This window comes from Ciconia boyciana, chromosome 4, assembly GCF_034638445.1.
Source record: "Ciconia boyciana chromosome 4, ASM3463844v1, whole genome shotgun sequence".
In the NCBI taxonomy this organism is placed as follows: Eukaryota; Metazoa; Chordata; class Aves; order Ciconiiformes; family Ciconiidae; genus Ciconia; species Ciconia boyciana.
The window spans coordinates 4,707,006-4,727,486 of record NC_132937.1 but is presented as its reverse complement, the minus strand read 5'-3'; the positions used below and the strand labels follow the sequence as shown (position 1 = coordinate 4,727,486).

Here is a 20,481-nt window from a genome sequence, read left to right as displayed (position 1 = left end):
TGCCATTCTAGCCCTGAACCCTTTTCATGGATGAAATATGGGCCTCTGGTCTAGGGCTCAAACCAATTCATTGTCTCTTAGCAGGTTGTTCAATGCACCTCTTAGTTTTGGCTGTTTGATTCTCTTGGCTGAAACCTGGGGAGGAAGGGAAGTCAATACCATAGAAAGAAAAAAACAAACTTATTCTAAACTTCAGAAACTCTGCTGAAAGTCAGATGAATTAGCTGAGAAAAGTGATTGCTAACAATCTGAACAGATGTGGTGAAATTATATATTTTGTCATTCACATGGGCCACATAAATTCACTGCCTGTGTTGCAGCCAATAACAAAACCCACAATGTATCCCCTTCTTTGTGTCTGTCATTTGAATCAATGGGGTGTTATAGCAGCTGCTTGTGCAGACTTTCAACATCCATGAAAGGCAATACAACCTCAAATTTCAATTTCTGCAAAGAACCAGTCCATGAACCCTTCTTCTAAAGTGCATACGATATTTAGCTGTTCCCGTTCACGACTGTTCTACTGGTAGCCCTCTCTAACTCTGCTCTAACAACTCAAGGGTTATAAAAATGCTTCTGCCACCACTACTTCATGAAAGAAGGTAAGGAGTACATCACTCCTCTGCTTTCACTAAAGATAATTTATTTTTGATAAATAGGTGCTTGGAAATGTTAGGTACAACCCATTAGCAGATCTAGATTCTGCCTAGAGAACACATTCTAATAGAGGGGGCCCAAATGCTTATACAGTATTCGCGCAATCTATTTGTAAGCAGATGAGGCAGATATGAGCAGACAAAGCGGGGATGGGATTCCCAGGAGAAAAACATAGAGACATTGCCCAAGTGTGCAGGGATGGAGTTAGGAAAACCAAAGCTCAACTGGAGTTGGAACTAGCAAGGGATATGAAGGCCAAAAAGAAGAGCTTCTATAGGTATGATGGCAGCAAAAGGAAGGCTAAAGAAAATGTGGGCCTGTTACTCAGTGGGGCAGAAGACCTAGTGACTAATGGCATGGAAAAGGCTGAGGTATTCAATGCCTTTTTTTTTACTTCAGTTTTCACCAGTAAGTATTGCCCTAAGAGCTCTCAGTCCCCTGAGCCTCCTAGCAGTCTGTGGGAGTGAAGCATTACCCACAGTAGAGAACAATACAGTTAGAGAGCACTTAAGCCAGTTGGGCATATACAAGTCTATGGAACCAGACAGGATGCAAAAGGGGCTGAAGGAGCTGGCCGATGCCATTGTAAGGCCATGCTCTATCAACGTTAAAAGGTCATGGTGGTCAAAGAATTTTCCTGATGACTGGAAAATGCAAATGTTACACTCATCTTCAAGAAGGACAAGGGGGAAGGATCCAGGGACCTACTGGCTGGTCAGCCTCATCTCAGTCCCTGGGAAAGTTATGAAACAAACCCTCCTGGAAGTCATGCCCAAGCACAGAAAGGACAAGAAGGTGACTGGGAACAGCCAGAATGGATTTACCAAGGGCAAATTGTGCCCGACCAGCCTGATTGCCTTCTATGATGAGATGACTGACTCTGAGCACTAGGGGAGAGCATTAGATGTTGTTCACCTTGACTTCAACAAGGCCTTTGACATGGTCTTTCATAGTATCCTTATAGCCAAATCTGTGAAATATGGACTGGATAAGTGGACAACAAGGTGGGTGGAAATTTGGCTGGACCATCATGCTCACTGTTGTGATCAGTGGTACAAAGTCCAACCATTGACTGATTACCAGTAGCCTCTCAAGGATTGATACTGGGGCTGATACTGTTTAACATTTTTATTAATGACTTGGATGATGGGATGGAGTGAACACTCTGAAAGTTTCTGGATGATACCAAATTGGGGGGAGCAGTTGATACACTGGAGGGCAGGGTTGCTACTCAGAGGGACCTCAACAGGCTGGAGAAATGGGCTGACAGGAACCTCATTGAGTTCAACAAAGGGAAATTTCCCAGATCTGGGATGGAACAACTCCATACACCAGTACAGACTGGGGGCTGACTGGCTAGAGAACAGCTTTGCAGAAAAGGACCTGGGGCCCTGGTAGACAACTAGTATATGAGCCAGCAGTGTGCCTTTGTGGTCAAGGCCAACTGCATCCTTGGCTGTATTAGCAGTAATGTAGCCAGAAGGTTAAGAGAAGTGATTTTTTCCCCCTCTATTCAATACTGATGAGACTACAACTGGAGTCCTGTGTCCACTTTTGGGCTCCCCAGTACAAGAAAGACATTGACATACTGGAGTGAGCCCAGCAGAGGGCCACCAAGATGGTCAGGGGCTGGAGCATATGACATAAAAGGAGAGGCTGAGAGCTGGGATTGTTTAGCCTTCAAAAGAGAAGGAAGGACAAGAGGCAATGGGCACAAGCTGAAACATGGGAAATTCCACTTAGATATTAGGAAGTTTTTTCCCCATGAGGATGTCAAACACAAATAGGGGCCATGCTTGGGGAGTGGGGTGGGTTGGACTAAAGACCTCCAGATGTCTCTCCCAACCTATATCATTCTATAATTCAATAAATGCCCAACATCATCCACTTGTTTTCTTGTTCCTCTAACGAAGTTATTACAACAGCTTAGGAAGCTTTAAGGACTTCCTAAGCTATGGAACAAAGATATTAGTACAAACTACTTTCAGCTAGTTTGAGCAAAGGTGGTTGGTTTTGTCTCAGAAATATGCTAGTTGTACTCAGATCATCTGTACTCACATCCCACCAACTGTGGGGAACAGCAACTTCCAGCTGGAAAGAGAGAACAGCTTGGGACATCATCTTTTTAAACACCACTCTAGCTAGATCTGTGAAAGTATGTCTGACTATGCCCTAAACTTTAGTAGTGAAGACAGCTCCAGATTTTGGGTGCATAGTATTTCCTTGGGAAAACAGTTCTGTTCATAAAATTGTTCAGAATAAACTGTCAACAGCACCACATTGTAGTCAAGATTTTTTTTTTGTTTTCTTTTTTAATACTGTTAGGCTAATCCGGTTATTGGGGAAGAATACATACAATTGTATTTAGTGAAATCTGGAATAAGATCAGGAATAACAGCATCAAGTCAACACAGCAACTCTATTTGGCATACCATTAACAGTGCCAGAAATGGATAAAGGTTTGACTGCCTTGGTTCCTTTGTGGAATAATAATTGGCTTTATATTTGTGATGGCTTTGGCACAGTTTAGATTGTTGTGGGCTATATGACTTTTTACACATTAGAAGTGATTGCCTGAGGTGAGGCAAATTAAATACATTTAAAATAACTTGATATAGAATGTAACTTACTTGATAATATCAACATTGTGCAGAAAAATCACCTTGCAGAAGTAATAAAAATGGTAGTTTGATGTATAACCCATCTTATTCTGCTGTCTTCTTACATTTGCATTTCCCTGAATTTCCACCACTTCTGCCATATTGTATGCTATGGGATCTATATTACAGCACTGTGGGGAGGTTGAACTAAACTTCAATTTATTATTTAAATGATTAAGCTATTTTAATTAATATTAACAATAACAGAGGCTGAATTCTGAACATTCTTTCTGGTAACACTGTCGCTGAAAAAGAATCTAATAATATGACCAAATACTGTCAGTCAGGCTGAAAGAAGATGTCTTCTACGGCTCCTTCTCTACCAGATGTGTGCTGGAACTAAACCCACTCAGTCTCAACCAAAGCACCAGCTAGGACAGGAAGTCTCAGTCTTCAAACCAATTAGGAGGATTTTGTAAACATAAATCTGTCTTGTCATCAGGGTATAAAGATTTATAGTCTTGTCTGATAGGATTCATTGCAGGAGCCAGTATTGTATTTGTAATAAGCTTTTGGACCTTAGTTGAAATAAACTGTATGAGATAGGCAACTGTGGATTATAATGCTCATAAACTGAAGTTCCCAAACAAAATAAATTCAAGCTCTAGGAGGCAGCTTTCCTATCTTTTTTCTAAGCTTTATATGAAATACCTTTTTTGATCCTCGTATTCCAAGTTCACTTTAATGTTCTAGCATTCTGTTACTTGGTGGGTCTTCCCTAATTAAAATACCATTCTACAATTTTAGATGCAAAACACACTGTCTGGAACACACATTAGAGATCCATGAGAAACATGTCTTGATACGATAGAGGCTTTATTCTTTGTTTTCAGATTAAGTATGCTGAAATAAGTTAATGCTGCAAATATTTTCACAATTTTACTAAAGCAAAGCTTGCAGTAGTAGGCTTTGGTGGTCATACATTAACAGCAATGAAGTCCAGATGCCAAAGTCTTCTTGCTCCTAACAACCCCATTTTAGCTAGCTAAATTTAGAATGGAAAATTATTCTTGATATTTAAATTAATATATTATATTCTGCAGTTATTGGAAGCATGAACAGCTATTTAATCAAGTTGACACCTCAAATAATAATCTCTTCTGCAGCCTGAGAAACTCAGTGTTAGTTTTTTACTCCTAATACTGCTATGTAAATATTAACTGTCTTATTTAAAAGGCAGAAGTTGAAATAATTTTTCTTTCAAAATAAATAGTATTGCAATTTAAAATATTTAATTGTATAAACCCCAAAACAATTCAAATGTCAAATGTTTGTAACAGGAAAACAAATTTATTTATTTCAGAAGACAATACACAATTTTGTTTTGAAAAACACAAGAAAACTAGCCTGAGTTCATGTCTGAAATATTCAGAAAAATCCTACTGTCTTTAGTATGTTCCAGTCATTATTTTTAAACAACACACTAAAAGTTAATATATATTTTTATAATTATAAAAGTTTCCTAGTTATTATACATTACACAATACAAATTGCTCACAAACTATTATTTAGCTCCTTCCAATTTTGAGAGGACATGAGATACTAAAAGATTTAGCATTTCTCACCAAAAAAAAAATCACATCAGGAAATACATATTTACAAAATCAAATACATTATACAAAAAACCCTATCAAATTATTCTGTAAAGATGTTTTCCTTAAATAATTAAAAAGTGTGTTCAACTAATTCAAAAACTGCAAAACAACATTACATTATGTCACATGTACAGTCTACAAAAAAAGTTGCTTTCTTAATTTACATAATGTATGCAGTAAATAGGAAAACAAAAGTTCAATTTCTCCTAGTGTTATTACATTTCTGTGCCTGTGGGACTGAATAATGTAATCTGCCACTTACTAAGTGAAATTTAAATGATGGCACTTAAAAAAAATACAGTAGAAAATAAATGGAACCAAGTAAGTTTCCTAGAAGGTAAGAAAGCCCTGAGTGATGACAGAATTATTGATTGGCAAGCTCTAGAATTAACCTAATTACAGTTTACCACCTGAGGCAAAATTTCCGAAGTGTTTGAAAGGCACTCAAAGTTTATTCAATAGCCTCATTGGTTATTACTGTAAATCCAAATTTCCAGTGAAGATGATAAACTTGCTTTGGTACAAAATTATATTTTTCTGACATTTTAAATTGCTTTATTGGGTTACTTTAATATGATATTTAATGTTTAAATACAAAACAATCACTTTAACAATGTATTTGGGAACCCTTTAGTATTCTTTGTGTAAAAAAAAACAAACCAAAAGAAAAAAACCCTCTTGTTGATATCAGCGAGTCAATAGATACTGGATTAGGTCCCTGGTAAACACCAATCAAGGTGAGGTTGTCCCTCCTCAGTCTTAATTCTTTTGAAATATTTATTATTTTAGAGTAAAGTTCACCCAGTGCTGAAAATTCTTGCAAGACATTTGCACCACAATCAAGGAAGCACTTAAGAACATAAGAGCATTTCCCTGATTTGGATTTAAGTGAGGGTCATTTTGATGCTCACAGTCTTGTTATGGACTTTCTTCTGTACAATGAATTTCAGCTTTAATGATCAATTTACAAGAACAATTTTTACCAAATGTTTAATTACTCAGGGCTTCCAATCCCAACGTTTTAATTGCTGGGTTTCTTTTTGTAAAAGAAAAAAAATCAGAATAAACCAAGAGAGTTTAAGTGATCAAACTAAGGCATATTTTCCTCAAACAAAAACTAGGCAGTCACTTTGTAAGTGGCTTTTACTACTTCTTAAGTAAAATGGGTAAATTAAACTCAGGTCTGCTGGCATATAAAATCACTAGCAGCAATGTTCAAGGCATGCAAACTGGGAAGCATTTACAATAAATTATGAATAAAATATTGTTAAATTAAAACCCTTTGAGTATTGCATTTTAATTATGCATGAATTTGCATTAACTGACTAAAAATCTTTACAACTTACTTGCACTATACTGTTGATGTAATTCCACTAAACAATGTAATGAGATTTTTTTTTTCACTCAGCTAGATTTGAATAAATACATCTGCACCTAGTGTTGCTGATTGCTACTGCAAGGAACCATTAGAAAAGCTCAGTAAGGTAGTATTTCTATCTATAATTTTCAACAAATCTCTACTCACTTCTGAACTTGTTCCCTTGTTCTGGTGAGTACTGCTTGTAAGAACAAAGGACTTTTTGAACACAGCAGAAGGCAGGTGCAATTTCTAGGTGTTTGGGTTTTTTTCTTTCTAAATTCTGACATTTAATAAGAGTCATCCAAACTGCATCCCTGTAGAGGAAGCTGAATCTAGTACCTCTGTCTTTCCATTAGTTCACATCACAGTGACTGAATGTTAAAAGTAATATGAATACAACAGTGTCCTTTTTGTCTATTTATCAGATGATAGACTGCAGAAAATTTGATTGCAAACATACCAAGGGTTCTGTAAAATTCATTCTCTTGTTAACTAAGCAGTTTTGGTTTTATTTTTAAAGATTTTCATTTACAATATTAAAGTATTTTAATATTACCCTAAAGAGATTTTCAAAATAATACAAATATATTTTTTTTCCATCTTGTAAAGGCATCTTAAAGTAAACAACTTATGTCTGTAGAGTCAAATATTTGATTTCTCCAGATATTTATGCAATTATGAAAACAAAGTAGCAGAAGTAGTGTTTTGCACCAGACAGCACATGTTGATGGCTGTGAATAATTTAGCCTAAATCTATTGAGCCTTCTGTAACAAAACCATTTCTATCTAGTATGCAAGTATTTAATTTAGAAATTAAAAAAAAAATTCTACAAGACAATCAGCTACTTAAATGTATAGAATATTTTCAGTGGTCTAATTAAATTACCTAAAAAGTGTATCCTTACAATGCTCAAAGGGTTAATGCAAGGCATTACATTAAATTAAATTTCTAAGGCTAAAACTAAGCACTTTGTATTTATGCTTCTATTCCTGTTTTTTTTTTCTTTTTATCACCAAAGTAGCAAAGATACTAGAATATCATTCATTGACCTGTTTTTAAACCACAGGCATGATAGTTTTCCTGTTCTACAGAGACAAGGATGCAATTTTCAGAAATTTATACTGATCTCTCAAATGAATGTTTTAAACTCTGAAATCACTGTCACATGAAGTACCAAAAATACTTACATTATTAAAAAAGTTAATTTTTCACCAATTTTTTTCATGACTATAAAAGATTATTTTATTTTGTAAAACCACTCCATAAATTAAGTTAGATTGCAATGTAGCTCTAATTAATATAAATGTTTTTCTAAACAATGCTGATATCATTTGGTGAGGAACACAAATATATTCCCATGGAAAATATTTTGAACAGAAGCAGTGTTTCAGACATTTAAAAATGCTTCAGTTTAAATTAAACTGTTTTATAGACCTATACATTCCTCAGTGACAGTACACCAGCACGTTATTTTACACATTTGTGAACTAAACGCAGAAATGCTGTACATCATAATTTTGTAAGTAAACAATTTAAAGAATATTCTCCAATTTTTTAAATGTTCCTTTAAAAAAAAAGGTGCACAAAGCATGCTACAGTACAATAATAAAACACAGAAATAGATAACTGAAAAGAGGGATTTTTTAAAAACTGATTTACAATGAGAAATATGAAAATGTACCAACAACTTTTCATAAATATAAAACTTGTGAAAATTGGGCCCTGTGTTTTGAAAAAGTAATTCAACAATACCCATTCCACCACGGTGTTCACTAAGTTATTTGTGCTAACAGGGGAAGTGTCTCTAAAAGAATTATTTTGAATTTCACATCAAGATCGGATAAAATCCACAAATCATATGAGCCCTTATCTTATAATGTCTAGCCAGTGGATGCTTGCTACAGCTCTTTAGAGCTCTAAAAGAGTTAAGCAGGCTTCAGAGTGGCAATTCAGCCACATGCTGCACACTACATAATTTGGACTGGGGTATCCATATCTCTGTTCTTAAATCATTAACAATACCCATCTATTAACAAATATCAAAAGTGTGTAAATTTTTTCATATGTGTACGTTTGATCAAAATTGCAGTAAATTTAAAAGCAAAGCACAAAAATCTCAAACCTGTAAGTATACACAGCAGCTTACAGCAACTTAATTCTTTTAAATATTTGTTAAAGTGGGGAAAATATTACTTAAAAATTTGAGAGAATAATCAGTTGATAAGCATAGAAATACAAACTCCATTCAGTTATCTGAATCAGGGATAGTTCCAATTTGTTTTGATAACTGCTATTAGAATCCATGATATACATTCTATCTTCGTATGCATATATTTTGTTTTCTTTTTGCACTACATGAACAGTGATCAACTGTTCAAAATATCAGTCAAAAGATATTCAGGTCCCACCTCTTCTTAGCAATCTAGATTTACGTGTTACAACCATACTTTTCTCTCAGCAACAACAAATCCAACATTCTACCAATAAAGGACAATGATCAGAAAACATTTAAGGTTTGTCAACACAAAATTTGAAACCAGGCAATACAGACCATCAGTACAGCATAGAACACCCTATGTTAAAAATGAAAAATGCTGAATATTTCATTTTATTTTACTTGTTAAAATCTTATAATGCAAAATAAAAGGGAGTAAATATTTATCATATGTTAGTTTTTAGGATTTTTGGTGAAGGGTGCTGATTTCTAAGGGAAAAAAACAGGATGGAGTGATATTTGGGAGAACAAAAACTATGAGGATTCAGTGCACAGGTGAATTTAGAGATAAATGAACATAAACCTCATTTGCACTTTTTGCCGAGACAAAAAACATCTACTGACATCAGTAGGAATTGTGCCTACATAGAATGGAGCAGGATGGGTTGGCCTCCAAATTCTGATAAGCAATTTACAAATAATTTTGTACACCAGAAAATGTTAGGACATCTTAGTTGATCTGTAACTGTTCTTGGAGCATATGAAAATTTCTCCAACATTTCTAGCAACAAATTTCTTTGCTAAAAATACACTGTTCATTTCACATGCTGTTCACCCATTTGGTATATATGACTTTAAAAAAAAAATCAATCCACAGTCACACTAGATAAAACAAGAGACTCCCTAAATTTTTTACACAGTCCTTTCTATAAAATTGATTTTTTTATTCTCTCCTTCACTTTTTTGCTTTTATTTATTTATTTTCACTATTTTAGCTTAGCAAATCCATGTGTCTGCTTTAAAAATAATGAAAATGCTTAAAATAATCAGAAAAAATCAGAGATGTTTAATGTCAATTAATATGGACTGTATAAACTATCACTGTAAGATGTAATCATTAAAACATAGCATCAGTCTGACACCCTACCACATATACAAATTGAAAATATGTGCTGCATTATGTACCTGCTCATTTATTTAGTCTGACTTTTTAAAATTAAAATCTGACAAGTGTTTAAAAATATATAACCATGCTTATGACTAGGGTCCATTTACTTTAACAGCATTTGAAGTTGGTATTAAAGCTAGTTTTGCTTTTCAAATTCCCAAGCAAATTTTATTTGTAATAAAGTGAAATTCAGCTAGAAACAAGAAAAAATATTTTTATTATCAATTTTAAGAGGGATATTAAAATCACTTAATAATAAAACCCCCTTTTATTTCTTTGAAGACTATGTAACCTGCCCTTAGTACTTAGGAAATTTGAAAGTGACAGGCACACCTTGTTGAATAAATTTTAAAGAGTTATTAAGAATAACAAAAAATACTGAATCTTAGCTTCAGTTCTGTTTAAGGCACCATGTAATAGCCGAGGTACAATGATCCCTGATGTACATTCTTAAATGGCAACGGTCCATCTAGCCACCTATTCAAATTCAATGCAATTGGGAATAAGTACAAGTGAGGTGTGCCAGTTACACTACCTTATTAAATTTTTGTAAAAATTTGAATTCACTTTAATAATCAGGAAATATATTTTGAAAAGAAAATGATGCAGGTTGCTACATTCCTTACATTCTATAAATTATCATTTATGAAAGCAGCAGATTGAACTAGTAGTAGGAAAAGACCTGGAATAGAAGAAAGTCATCCAAAAGGAATGTTTTTCTGTATGTCCAGTTCAGCATAAGTAGCATGTACACTTAAAAAAAATCAATTCACTTATTTTCTGGTTCAGTTTCTATCATCAACTGCAGTACCACTCAACAACCAAAAGCATCTGTGCAGTGGTCTCAAATATAGAATCAGTAGTCTCCAAAACCAGAGGAACTGGCATGCAAATAAAATCTGGAGCTGTTGATTTTAAAGGAAGCTTGTATTGTTTACATGGTAATCAGATAATTAGGTATGCCTACAGTGTACACATTACCACATTGTTACAATTCTATCACTCATTCTGCATTTGTAAATGCAGTGAAAACACTTCTTCCTTACAGAAAGAAAACAGTAGATCTTCCCAACCCTCCAACATTATAAATACCCCCTGAATGCTCACAATTTCATCAAAATAGTGTCTTCTAGTTCTGTTCAATGAAAAGCACCTTTTATAACAAATTTGATGCATCTGCTGTCAAATTAGTATGCCTCCAGTATAAGTCAAAGAAAGTATTTCTTTTAATATTTCACAGAAGTGCATCTAATTAAAAACCTATGTATCTGAAATCATTATGACAAATAATTAACATTAAAATATTTTTAAACTATGAAAAAAATAAGTTATTTTAATTTTAAGAGGACAAAAGCATTAACATTAAAAGCTTGGCAAAAATCTTCCTTGACACTTGAAACTAGGAAAACTCATAATATTGAGTAACCAATGTAAAATGATTTTGCTTACAAATTTTTTTAAACACCTGGCAAAATGCATACACCCATTTCATTTCACAACTCCAATAAAAGGTAATGTTCATCACAGCTAAAATTTAATAAGTCAACTTTCAGACCTATTCTCTCCCCCTCCCACGTTAAGTCCAGCATCAACAGGGCTAATGTAGTTGGGGGGGCACTTCAATATTAGACTGCAGTATATGTATTTCCAGTAGCACTGCATTGTCTGATAGTCTGAGTATTTGTAACAATGTGCTCATTATGAAGTGGGTTCAGGAGGCTCTGCTCTACTCCACTCTCAAGCACTGGCTGCTGCATGCAGCCCACCTGAAATGCCTGGTTTAGTTCTGTTTTCTCCCTCTTGGCTTGTGGCTCTCCATTTTCATCCAGCTCTTCTTCTATTTCGCTTTCAACTTCGCTGCCCTCATCTGCACAAAAAAAACAACCAAGAAAAAATAGCACAAAGGGAAAAAATCTAAATACAAGGGCCTTTATTTTGCAAATAACATGAAATATGAAAACACAGGGAAGTGTAGCAACCTGATAAAGTAGAAGCTGAAAGCTCAACATTTTATTGGGAAAAGTCAATAAATACTACAGATAAATAGGGTAATGAACTCTCTCTAATGTTATCTCATTTTACTGATAAGGAAACTGAACTGAAGAGAGGTTGACTTGCTCCAAATCATACAACCAGCGTAAGAATGGAGGACAAATTAAGCCTTCTATCTACAAAGAGGACATAAACTCATTTCTTACTATATCCTTCAGTAACAATTAACAAGTTATTTGGCAAGTGCTTGGACCCAATTTCTCCATCTTCACTTATCAAACCCATCATTCACTACAAATGTAGATATATGTACATGCTCATCATATCTTCCTTTTTCCAATTGTCCATCCCCTTCAACTCTCTCACCAGGATATACAGCTAAATTCTGGGTGAAATTTTGAAAATTTCTTGTGTAAATAATAAACATTTTAAAAAATATTTTCCTATTAAGAACCTAGAGTATTCTAGTCATTATTATATACTATATATCATGTATAGCATATTGTACCCATATAATAATAAATACAGATAATTTAAATTATGATACAGCTTTAGATTCCTCTTTACTGTATTTTCAAAAAATAAGGACTTGTTTTGCTCCAAGAGATACATACATTAGTTCTATATAAAATTATACATTTGAGAGATTTGACTGCTTACCTTTATCCATATTTCCAGGGGATATAGCATTTAAATCACCAAACTGCAAAATAAACAATAAAAAATGTGGACACAGTCCTACACAAACATGACCTTAGATTATCTATGATGAAGCCAGTACTATGCTCCAATGGCTTGTGGCTAGTATGAAAATGCATGCATGTGACTGCAGTCACATCCATAGTATACCAGTTCATTTTCCATTCCATCATATTTGTGTTCATATTAAGGAAATTAACATTAAAATAAAAAATCCTCAGCAATTAAAACAATGGAATATAAACTTAAGCATATGTTTTTGCTTTTTTTAGAGTGACTTATATCAAGGCCTTTGTTGCTTTGAGTGAGATATTTCTGATGTAGAATGCCAGAAAATATGACTGGTGTCCATTTTTAAACTGCAATATTTTAACCAAAAGCTCTTTTAAAAGTTCCCCTGAGAAGGTGTGTCACTAAAGGCAGTTATAGTGTAGCAAAACTATATGTAAGGTAAATAAATGGCACTGCTGAAAATAGGGTTTATGGTTATTACAGTGTATTCTGCTAACTAGTTTACTTATACGAAAAACAAAGTGAAAAGTTCACAAGTAAAAAATGCAACCTTCCTTCCTCCCTTTCCTTGTCTGAGTCATCTACCCTTCTCTTAAATAAGAAGCAGCAGAACATAATTTGATGAGTGAATCTCAAATGAAAGGAGTACAATATTTAGATAAATATATTTCTAACCATACCTGATTCAGTCCTTTTCAGAAATACAGAAAGATAAAACTTCGGTGAACACTAAACCAGCATAAGCAGCAGCAGCCCTATCCTTCCAGGTTCCCTCACACATACTCCCTCCTCACCTCCCCATACCCATCCTTTCACCTTAAGTGTTCGCATGGCCATGCAAAGAACCACATGACAGAACTGACCCAAGGAAAAACCCACAATTTTAATGGGGTTATTTTGCACAGGATGAATTCTCTGATCCAGTTAACCACAGGACTGCCTGAGTACTTGTGCCAGCATCAATGTCCAAAGCTAAGGGATGGGAGAGGAGGAGACAGCGTGTTTTTCTCAGCTGCAAAGCCAGTTTATACTGGCTTCAAGTGCTTGTCAACCTAGTCTTGGTCTTTCCCATTTTATTTCAACCAGTCAGTAAATGCAGAGAAACACAAGAAGCCATGCATTTAATGAATATTTACAACATCTCCCCTGTTCCCCTCTCACCTCTAAAAGCTTTAGATTACATATTTTCTCTCTAAGATCATATCCATCTTAAGTTTACCAAAACATTATAGGAAGTCCCACAGTACACCAAAAACATTACATTTAACATACACCATGTCTGTCAAGAAAACAAGAATGTAGCAATACTACACTTTTGCAATACTTTGCTATAAATGTAATGGCAGAGTTTAATCAAATATCTAATCAGAAACAGTAATTTATTTTTTCTAAAACATGTCATATCAAGCAAACTACAGATTAAGCCAAGACTCCCCATCTCTATGAAAAAGTACATATTTTTATAATATTTAATGATACTATTTAATATATCCTGAGGGAAGAATGATATAGCATTGATGAATGATAGAATAGAATGATATAGAATGATATAGCATCATGCAAGGTGACTTACAACTTATCAGTAAAATAAAACATGATATAATGATTGTCAAGTATAAAAACATTAAGCTTCAGTCTAGTGAACCATCTATCATATGGCCACATCTATCCATTTCTAGCACTTTACAAGTGTAATTCCTTGATGATAACTCCTAAGATAATGTGAATTCTTAAGCAACTCACACAAAATTAATGGTTAGGTGAGCTACTGAAAAAAAGAGATCTGAGGTAAACTTCAGTTTGCAAATACCATGGGCACATATAAGACACAGTGATTCTGAATTGAGACTTTTGCTTTGTTTATTTTAAACAAAATACATTGAAATATAGGCATGAAAATATGCCATGTCCCAATCCTGCAAGTACTTCTGTGCTACTTTCATTTCATGCATGTTGTTGTCTGTTGGCCTTGGTTAACAGCCAAGCACTCATCCAGCCATTCACTTACTTCCCCACCCCCCATCCAGAGGGATGGGGAAGAAAATAGGAAGAACTGGAGTGAGAAAGCTCATGGATGAAGATAAAGACAGGGAGATCACTTAACAATTACTGTCACGGGCAAAACAGACTCAACTTGGGGAATTTAACTTAATTTATTGCCAATTAAAATAAATATTTAATTACTGATTCAAGTAGTGGGAAGCAAAAGCTAAAAAGAACAAAACAAACACTTAAGGAAAACATCTTTCTTCCCCCTTTCCCAGACTCAACTTCACTCCAAGCACCTCTTTTCCCCCTGTGTTATTGTCGCAAGTTACACTCAATCCCTTCAGTGAGGCAATGGGTGGTGCAGGGGAGCTTGTGGTCAGTACTTAGCGGTTTTTCTCTGCCACTCCTTCCTTCTCACATTTTTCCTCTGGTCTGGCGTGGGTTCTCTACAGGCTGCAGTTCCTTTGGGAATATCCCTCTGCTCTGGAGGTTCTCCACAGGATGCAGGGAATATCTGCTCCACCATGGAGCATCTCCTACTGCTCTGACCTTGGTGTTCCCTCTACTGTTTCTCACTCTCTTTTATTCCCTCCTCCTGTGCCTGTCTGGTGTTTTCTGCCCTTTCTTAAGTATATTTTCACAGAGGCACCTAAAACATTGCTGATTGGCTCAGCTTTGGCCTGTGGTGGGTCCGTTGCCAAGCCGGCTAGAACTGGCTGTGTCCTACACAGGGCAGTCCCTTACCTCTTCTCACAGAGGCCACCCCTGCAGCCCCCGCCCCGCAAAGCCTTGCCACATACAACCAATACACATGAACAGTACCATTGAAGCAAAACTAACTTCTGCACGTGAGCCACCCTTCTGAAGTCAATGGGACTACTCATTTGTGTAAATATTTGTATTGGAATTTTAAGTATGTGTAAACAGATCCCTGAAAGCAATTTTCCTATTATTCTGTTCCTTTGTTATTTTCATATAAACTATTCAGTTTTCCAGAACCCAAACAAGTAGGTTTCTACCTAGTAGGTTGATCTGATTTTTGGGTTTTGTTTCTGTTTTTTTTGAACAAGCTCGTTTTCAGAGAATCAGTGTTAGAAGTCATTGTGGTTTTAGTACTCTGAAAAACAAAAACAATCAGCCAAGGAAACATGGATTAAGGTATATAACCAAAATTTGAAGATGCCAATGTATTTGCAACTCAATCTGCAACAGTTATATTACAAAATATCCCATAGCTCCATGCAAATGTTAAAAAAACCTGTAGATGCATATCCAAATTGATCACTAAATCCACCAATCCATTGTCTTGCATATTATCTTACCTCTCCCATAACTGCGATAGGCGTCTCTCCTGTTGCCTGAGCAACACGATGTTCTACTAAGTAAAACATGTACTCATCATAAAGCAAGCGGATCAGATGAAAAGAGCCAAAGCTAGCAGCACTGCGTAAGGTTAAATCTCGAATCACCATTGAGCTATTTAAATATGGGGAAAAAAAATTTATGAAATAAATATCACAATTCTTTAATAATTTATTCATATGGAATATGCACTTCAAGAATAATATTTTTTAAAGTAATGCTATCCACAAACAGCTGATTTATGGTGTCTTCAGAAAGAAATATCTGGGAAAGACAATTATTTGCCTCTCCCCTTTTTCTGAAAGCATGGTTGGAGACCACATTACACAACTAGAAACTAAATTTTCAAAAAGACAGGAAGGGTTTTGTTTTGGTATATGCACAATTACCAATATGTGAGCGTGTGTAAAAACTGACCTTAGTGGAAGGAAGTTCTTTGTTAAAATTTTAAATAATAAAATTGTATTAAGATTATTTAATTTTAAATAAAGTAGTCCTTCAAAATATTGTGTCTGTTGTGCTCACATTCCTAGTTCAAAGGTTTTAATTGGCATGATTTTTAAACTTGTAAAATTTAAATAAGTTTGTGTATACCTTATAATAGAAAAATGCAGATTGTGGATGAAAACATCCATATGATACCCTCAGAAAGTAGATGCTACAATGTACCATTTTGAAAAAAACCCCTAGCTTTACTATGATAACTGATACAGTAGCAGATGACATGGAATATTTGTCTTAATGTTCTTTTTACACATTAAAAAATATTTTGTTTTCCATACATAATAAAAATAGAAGCCATAGTATTTTAATAAATAGTATTAAGAACATTTGCTTTAAAATTGTATAGCTATTCAATCCAAAATGATTCATAGCATGTTTCCAAATCAGGATAAAATTCTAACCTCATTACACTTGCACAAGGCCTTTAAAATAATATGCAAGGATCATTTTATCCACTGCTGAGTTGCACATAGCCCTGTGTTTAATGTTAACAACACTAATCTTTCGGGGGGGCCCCTCTTCATTTCTTGGGAACTATTGTCTGATATTAATTTTGTCAACATTATTACAGCATACAGTTTAGCAAATAATAAAATAGATAAAATAATTTAGAAGACTATTAAGAACTACCTGTAGAAAGACCATTTTAAAAGAAATTGCCGTGCTGCTTTAGGAAAGCTGGGTCTTCCTTCATACGGTTTCAATGCTTGCATCATTACATTATCAAGCCAGGCAGCCCACTGCTCCAGAGTGCTCTGCTGCTGAAGAGTCATCTTGAAATCTGTTTCTAGTCTTTGAACCATATTGTCATCACACTGACACACCCAGGAAGCCTGTTCCTGTTACAAGACATGGCAAACATGTAAGCAAAACACAAAATGTAAATTATTCTTAAAGACTGAACAATTAAATGAAAAGGATGAAATACACTTATTAGGCAAACTAATGAGTATTTTTAGTTTCATGTCTCTTTCAATTTTGTTGGAAGAAAATGAGAGTAAGGAACCCAAAGTATAAAAATGGGCATCAAATAAAGCACACACACACAAAAATACAATGGAAAAACCACAAATACATTGCAAAGATCCGTATTAATTTTCATGAAAGAATTTTCAACTTCCCTCATTCATAATTTTTCTAGTAAAAATTTCAGGAATTGTCAGGCTTGGGACTACAGGAACAAGGAGTGGAAAGGGCAGTCAGATGGAAGTTGAGAGAGTAAGAAATAAAGAGGAACCAAGAAACCAAAGTACCATGGTTCCTATTGCTTTGAAGGAGTTAAGACCAAATACAATTTCTGTTACATTTTTTAATCACCTCACTTAAAAAAAGCTTTGTTTTATAGGCAAAAAAGGGTTGTTGTGTTTATCCATAGTCTGCAATATATTGCACAATGCTTAATGAGTAATATAAATAGCACACAATTGGACAAACACAGTCCATGTATAATAATGAGCAATTCACAGTATTATCATGGAATGTGATTATATTACATTTTAAAGTTTAAATAAGACCAATAGGACACTTCTGTTAAATGGAACTTAGAGAAAACCAATATCGATTTAATATAAGCCATATTCTTAAACTTTAGCTATCACATGCCAAGTTAACATCTCAACATTCATAGACCCTATATCTTACCACAGAATATTTAATATACCATATATTTGGTCACATACTAAATCTTAGGTAGTTTACACACCATTATGCAATATAACTATATCTGTGTTAAATTTATTTATTCAAAGGTTTTTGCAACAAGCAAAAAGAATTTAACTGTTGCTAGTGAACTTCTGAACTTCTGTTAAGTTAAAAATGTGTTAAAACATTTGTTCATGAAAGAAGACAAATGTATGACTACCAGTAATGTGGGCCATGTCAGTTGAGCAACAGGAGAAAAAAAATGTTGTTTCTTCTAAGGAGAAGAAAGAGGTAAAAGGGAAACCTTTTTCTAAACATAATGAAAAAAAATAAATTGATGTTTTAAAGATAACTAGAAGCTAGTTCTAACGAGTTACTTAGGAAAGGTTGGAAATGTAAACACAAACAATTAAAGAAAGTATACTAATGATATTGTATTTGAAATAAAAATAAATGTAATGAAACAATCTGTACTAGAAATAGTGCTGTATGATCAATATTTTTTAATAGAAGATCAGAAGCTATGCTACTATCCAAGATTTCATCTTCAGGCATTGTTCATGCTGTTCATTATAAGAACGCATGTACTCTACACTTCAATCTGCATTAAATAAAAATTCGCAAAATGCATGATCTGAAAGATAAGAAGCCTTCAGAGAAAATGGAAATAGATAATGGTTCTGAGATTTTTATTTTCCTTATGGCCAAAGTGTAAGCTGGAAAGTTTCAAATGAATCACTGCATATATAAAAATCAGCAAAATGTTCCCACTTCACTTTCGTAATTGAATAATAAGAACTAACAATAAAAATAAAAAATGTGGGGGAAATAACAATTTTTTAAAAGTCTGGTTTTTAAAGCCACAGTTTACCTGTACATTGGCAAAATCAACACGGTTGAGATCACTGAGCATCTGGTTGATCTGAGAAGTGTTCTGAAGCACAGCCCGAGCTGCCTGAGCCAGGTGATTAAGAGATGTGTATCTTCTCAAAGTCTGGGCAAAGGCACTTACAGTGGCAACCTAAGAAGAAATCCATTTACCTTAACATATTGTATTTAACAGGTCTTCTGTTTAATCTATTTTCATTTTAAAATTGCTGTATTAATTTATGAGCCCTCAGATATTGCAATTCACCTATAATGGAACAAATACAGTTTTTCCTATTAATTTTTTTTGGCAAAACAAAGTTATTTCCAATCCTATGTTTCATGTTTGAAGTTCAACCTAAATATGAGATTTAGCATAAAAGTTAAAATGCTGCTACATTTAGATCTTAAATGACATCTGGTGTACAATTGCATAAAGAGAAGAAAACTGCAGTAAACATTGTTTACCTTGGTTTGTATCATTCTCTGTGGAATATTGTTCATGGCACTGGAAAGCCAACCTTCAAGGCTTTTTGCAAAATTGCGAATGGCTTGGGTCAAGGCACCTAAACATTAAAGAATAAAATGAGAAAGATGGCAAGGTGCCTCTCTTGAAACCTTTTGCATCCTCAGTATTTAAATATTCCACACTGAGATCTGTTCCATTTATTGCCTGTGCTGGTTTTGTCTGGGATAGAGTTAATTTTCTTCACAGTAGCTAGTGTGGGGCTATGTTTTGGATTTCTGCTGGAAACAGTCTTGATAACACAGGGATGTTTTAATTGTTGCTAAGTAGTGCTTACACAGAGTCAAGGCCTTTTCTGCCTCTCACACCTCCCCACCAGCGAGTAGGCTCTGCCAGGTGCACAAGAAGTTGGGAGGGGACACAGCTGGGACAGCTGACCCCAACTGACCAAAGGGATATTCCATACCATATGATGTCATGCTCAGTATATAAAGCTGGGGAAGAAGAAGGAAGGGGGGGACATTCGGAGTGATGGCGTTTGTCTTCCCAAGTAACCATTACATTTGACGGAGCCCTGCTTTCCTGGAGATGGCTGAACACCTGCCTGCCCATGGGAAGTAGAGCATGAATTCCTTGTTTTGCTTTGCTTGCATGTGCAGCTTTTGCTTTACCTATTAAACTGTCTTTATCTCAACCCACAAGTTTTCTCACTTTTACCCTTCTGATTCTCTCCCCCATTCCACTGGAGGGGGAGTGAGCGAGTGGCTGTGTGGTGCTTAGTTGCCAGCCGGGTTTAAACCACGACAGTCCTTTTTGGCACCCAAGGTGGGGCTCGAAGGGTTCGAGATAACGACAGATTTGATTGGAATGTGCTAGATGATAGAATTTATAGCTGTTATTGCTGTTTAGCTATTAACTGACAGGCTCCTGTGCTTGCCATGGGGCTTGCTTGCCTTACTGTATATTAGAGTCTAGTGCTCGTTAGTGGCTGCTTTTTGCTTTCGCTGCTTGCTGTACTGCTGTACTGCTTATCACCTTACTCTGCTGTGCCTGGGAACAGTTTGATAATAGCAATGGCCATGTGCCTGGGCTGGCAGATGGCCAGGGCATCGCTGCTGTTTCTGTGCTGCTGTACTGGACAGGCTGGAACTCCAGTGTGAACTCGAGTCGAAGGGACTGTGACCTGTGGATGAGTCCACGCGGGAGCAGGACACCCCAAAGTGTCTGTGGCCGTGGATAAGTCCATGCCAGAGCAGATACATCTCAAAGCATCTGTAGCCATGGTTATGTCTG

At 35.3% G+C, this 20,481-nt stretch overlaps 1 protein-coding gene across 4 annotated transcripts in view; it reads right to left on the bottom strand.

The window, feature by feature from the left end:
• Positions 1-4,636: 4,636 nt before the first annotated feature.
• Positions 4,637-20,481, bottom strand: part of LOC140650991 (transcription factor RFX3-like) — a 155,662-nt gene continuing 139,817 nt past the window's right edge. For 3 of the 4 annotated variants that reach the window (XM_072859947.1, XM_072859946.1, XM_072859948.1), the window contains 6 exons: positions 19,191-19,288; positions 18,727-18,876; positions 16,845-17,053; positions 15,671-15,824; positions 12,309-12,351; positions 4,637-11,523 (listed from right to left, as the gene is read on the bottom strand). In XM_072859947.1, coding sequence (XP_072716048.1) covers positions 11,282-11,523; positions 12,309-12,351; positions 15,671-15,824; positions 16,845-17,053; positions 18,727-18,876; positions 19,191-19,288 — 896 coding nt within the window. In that variant the 3' untranslated portion in view covers positions 4,637-11,281. Of the gene's footprint in view, positions 11,524-12,308; positions 12,352-15,661; positions 15,825-16,844; positions 17,054-18,726; positions 18,877-19,190; positions 19,289-20,481 lie in introns of those variants that run through there. The other variant, XM_072859949.1, reaches the window with a different exon arrangement.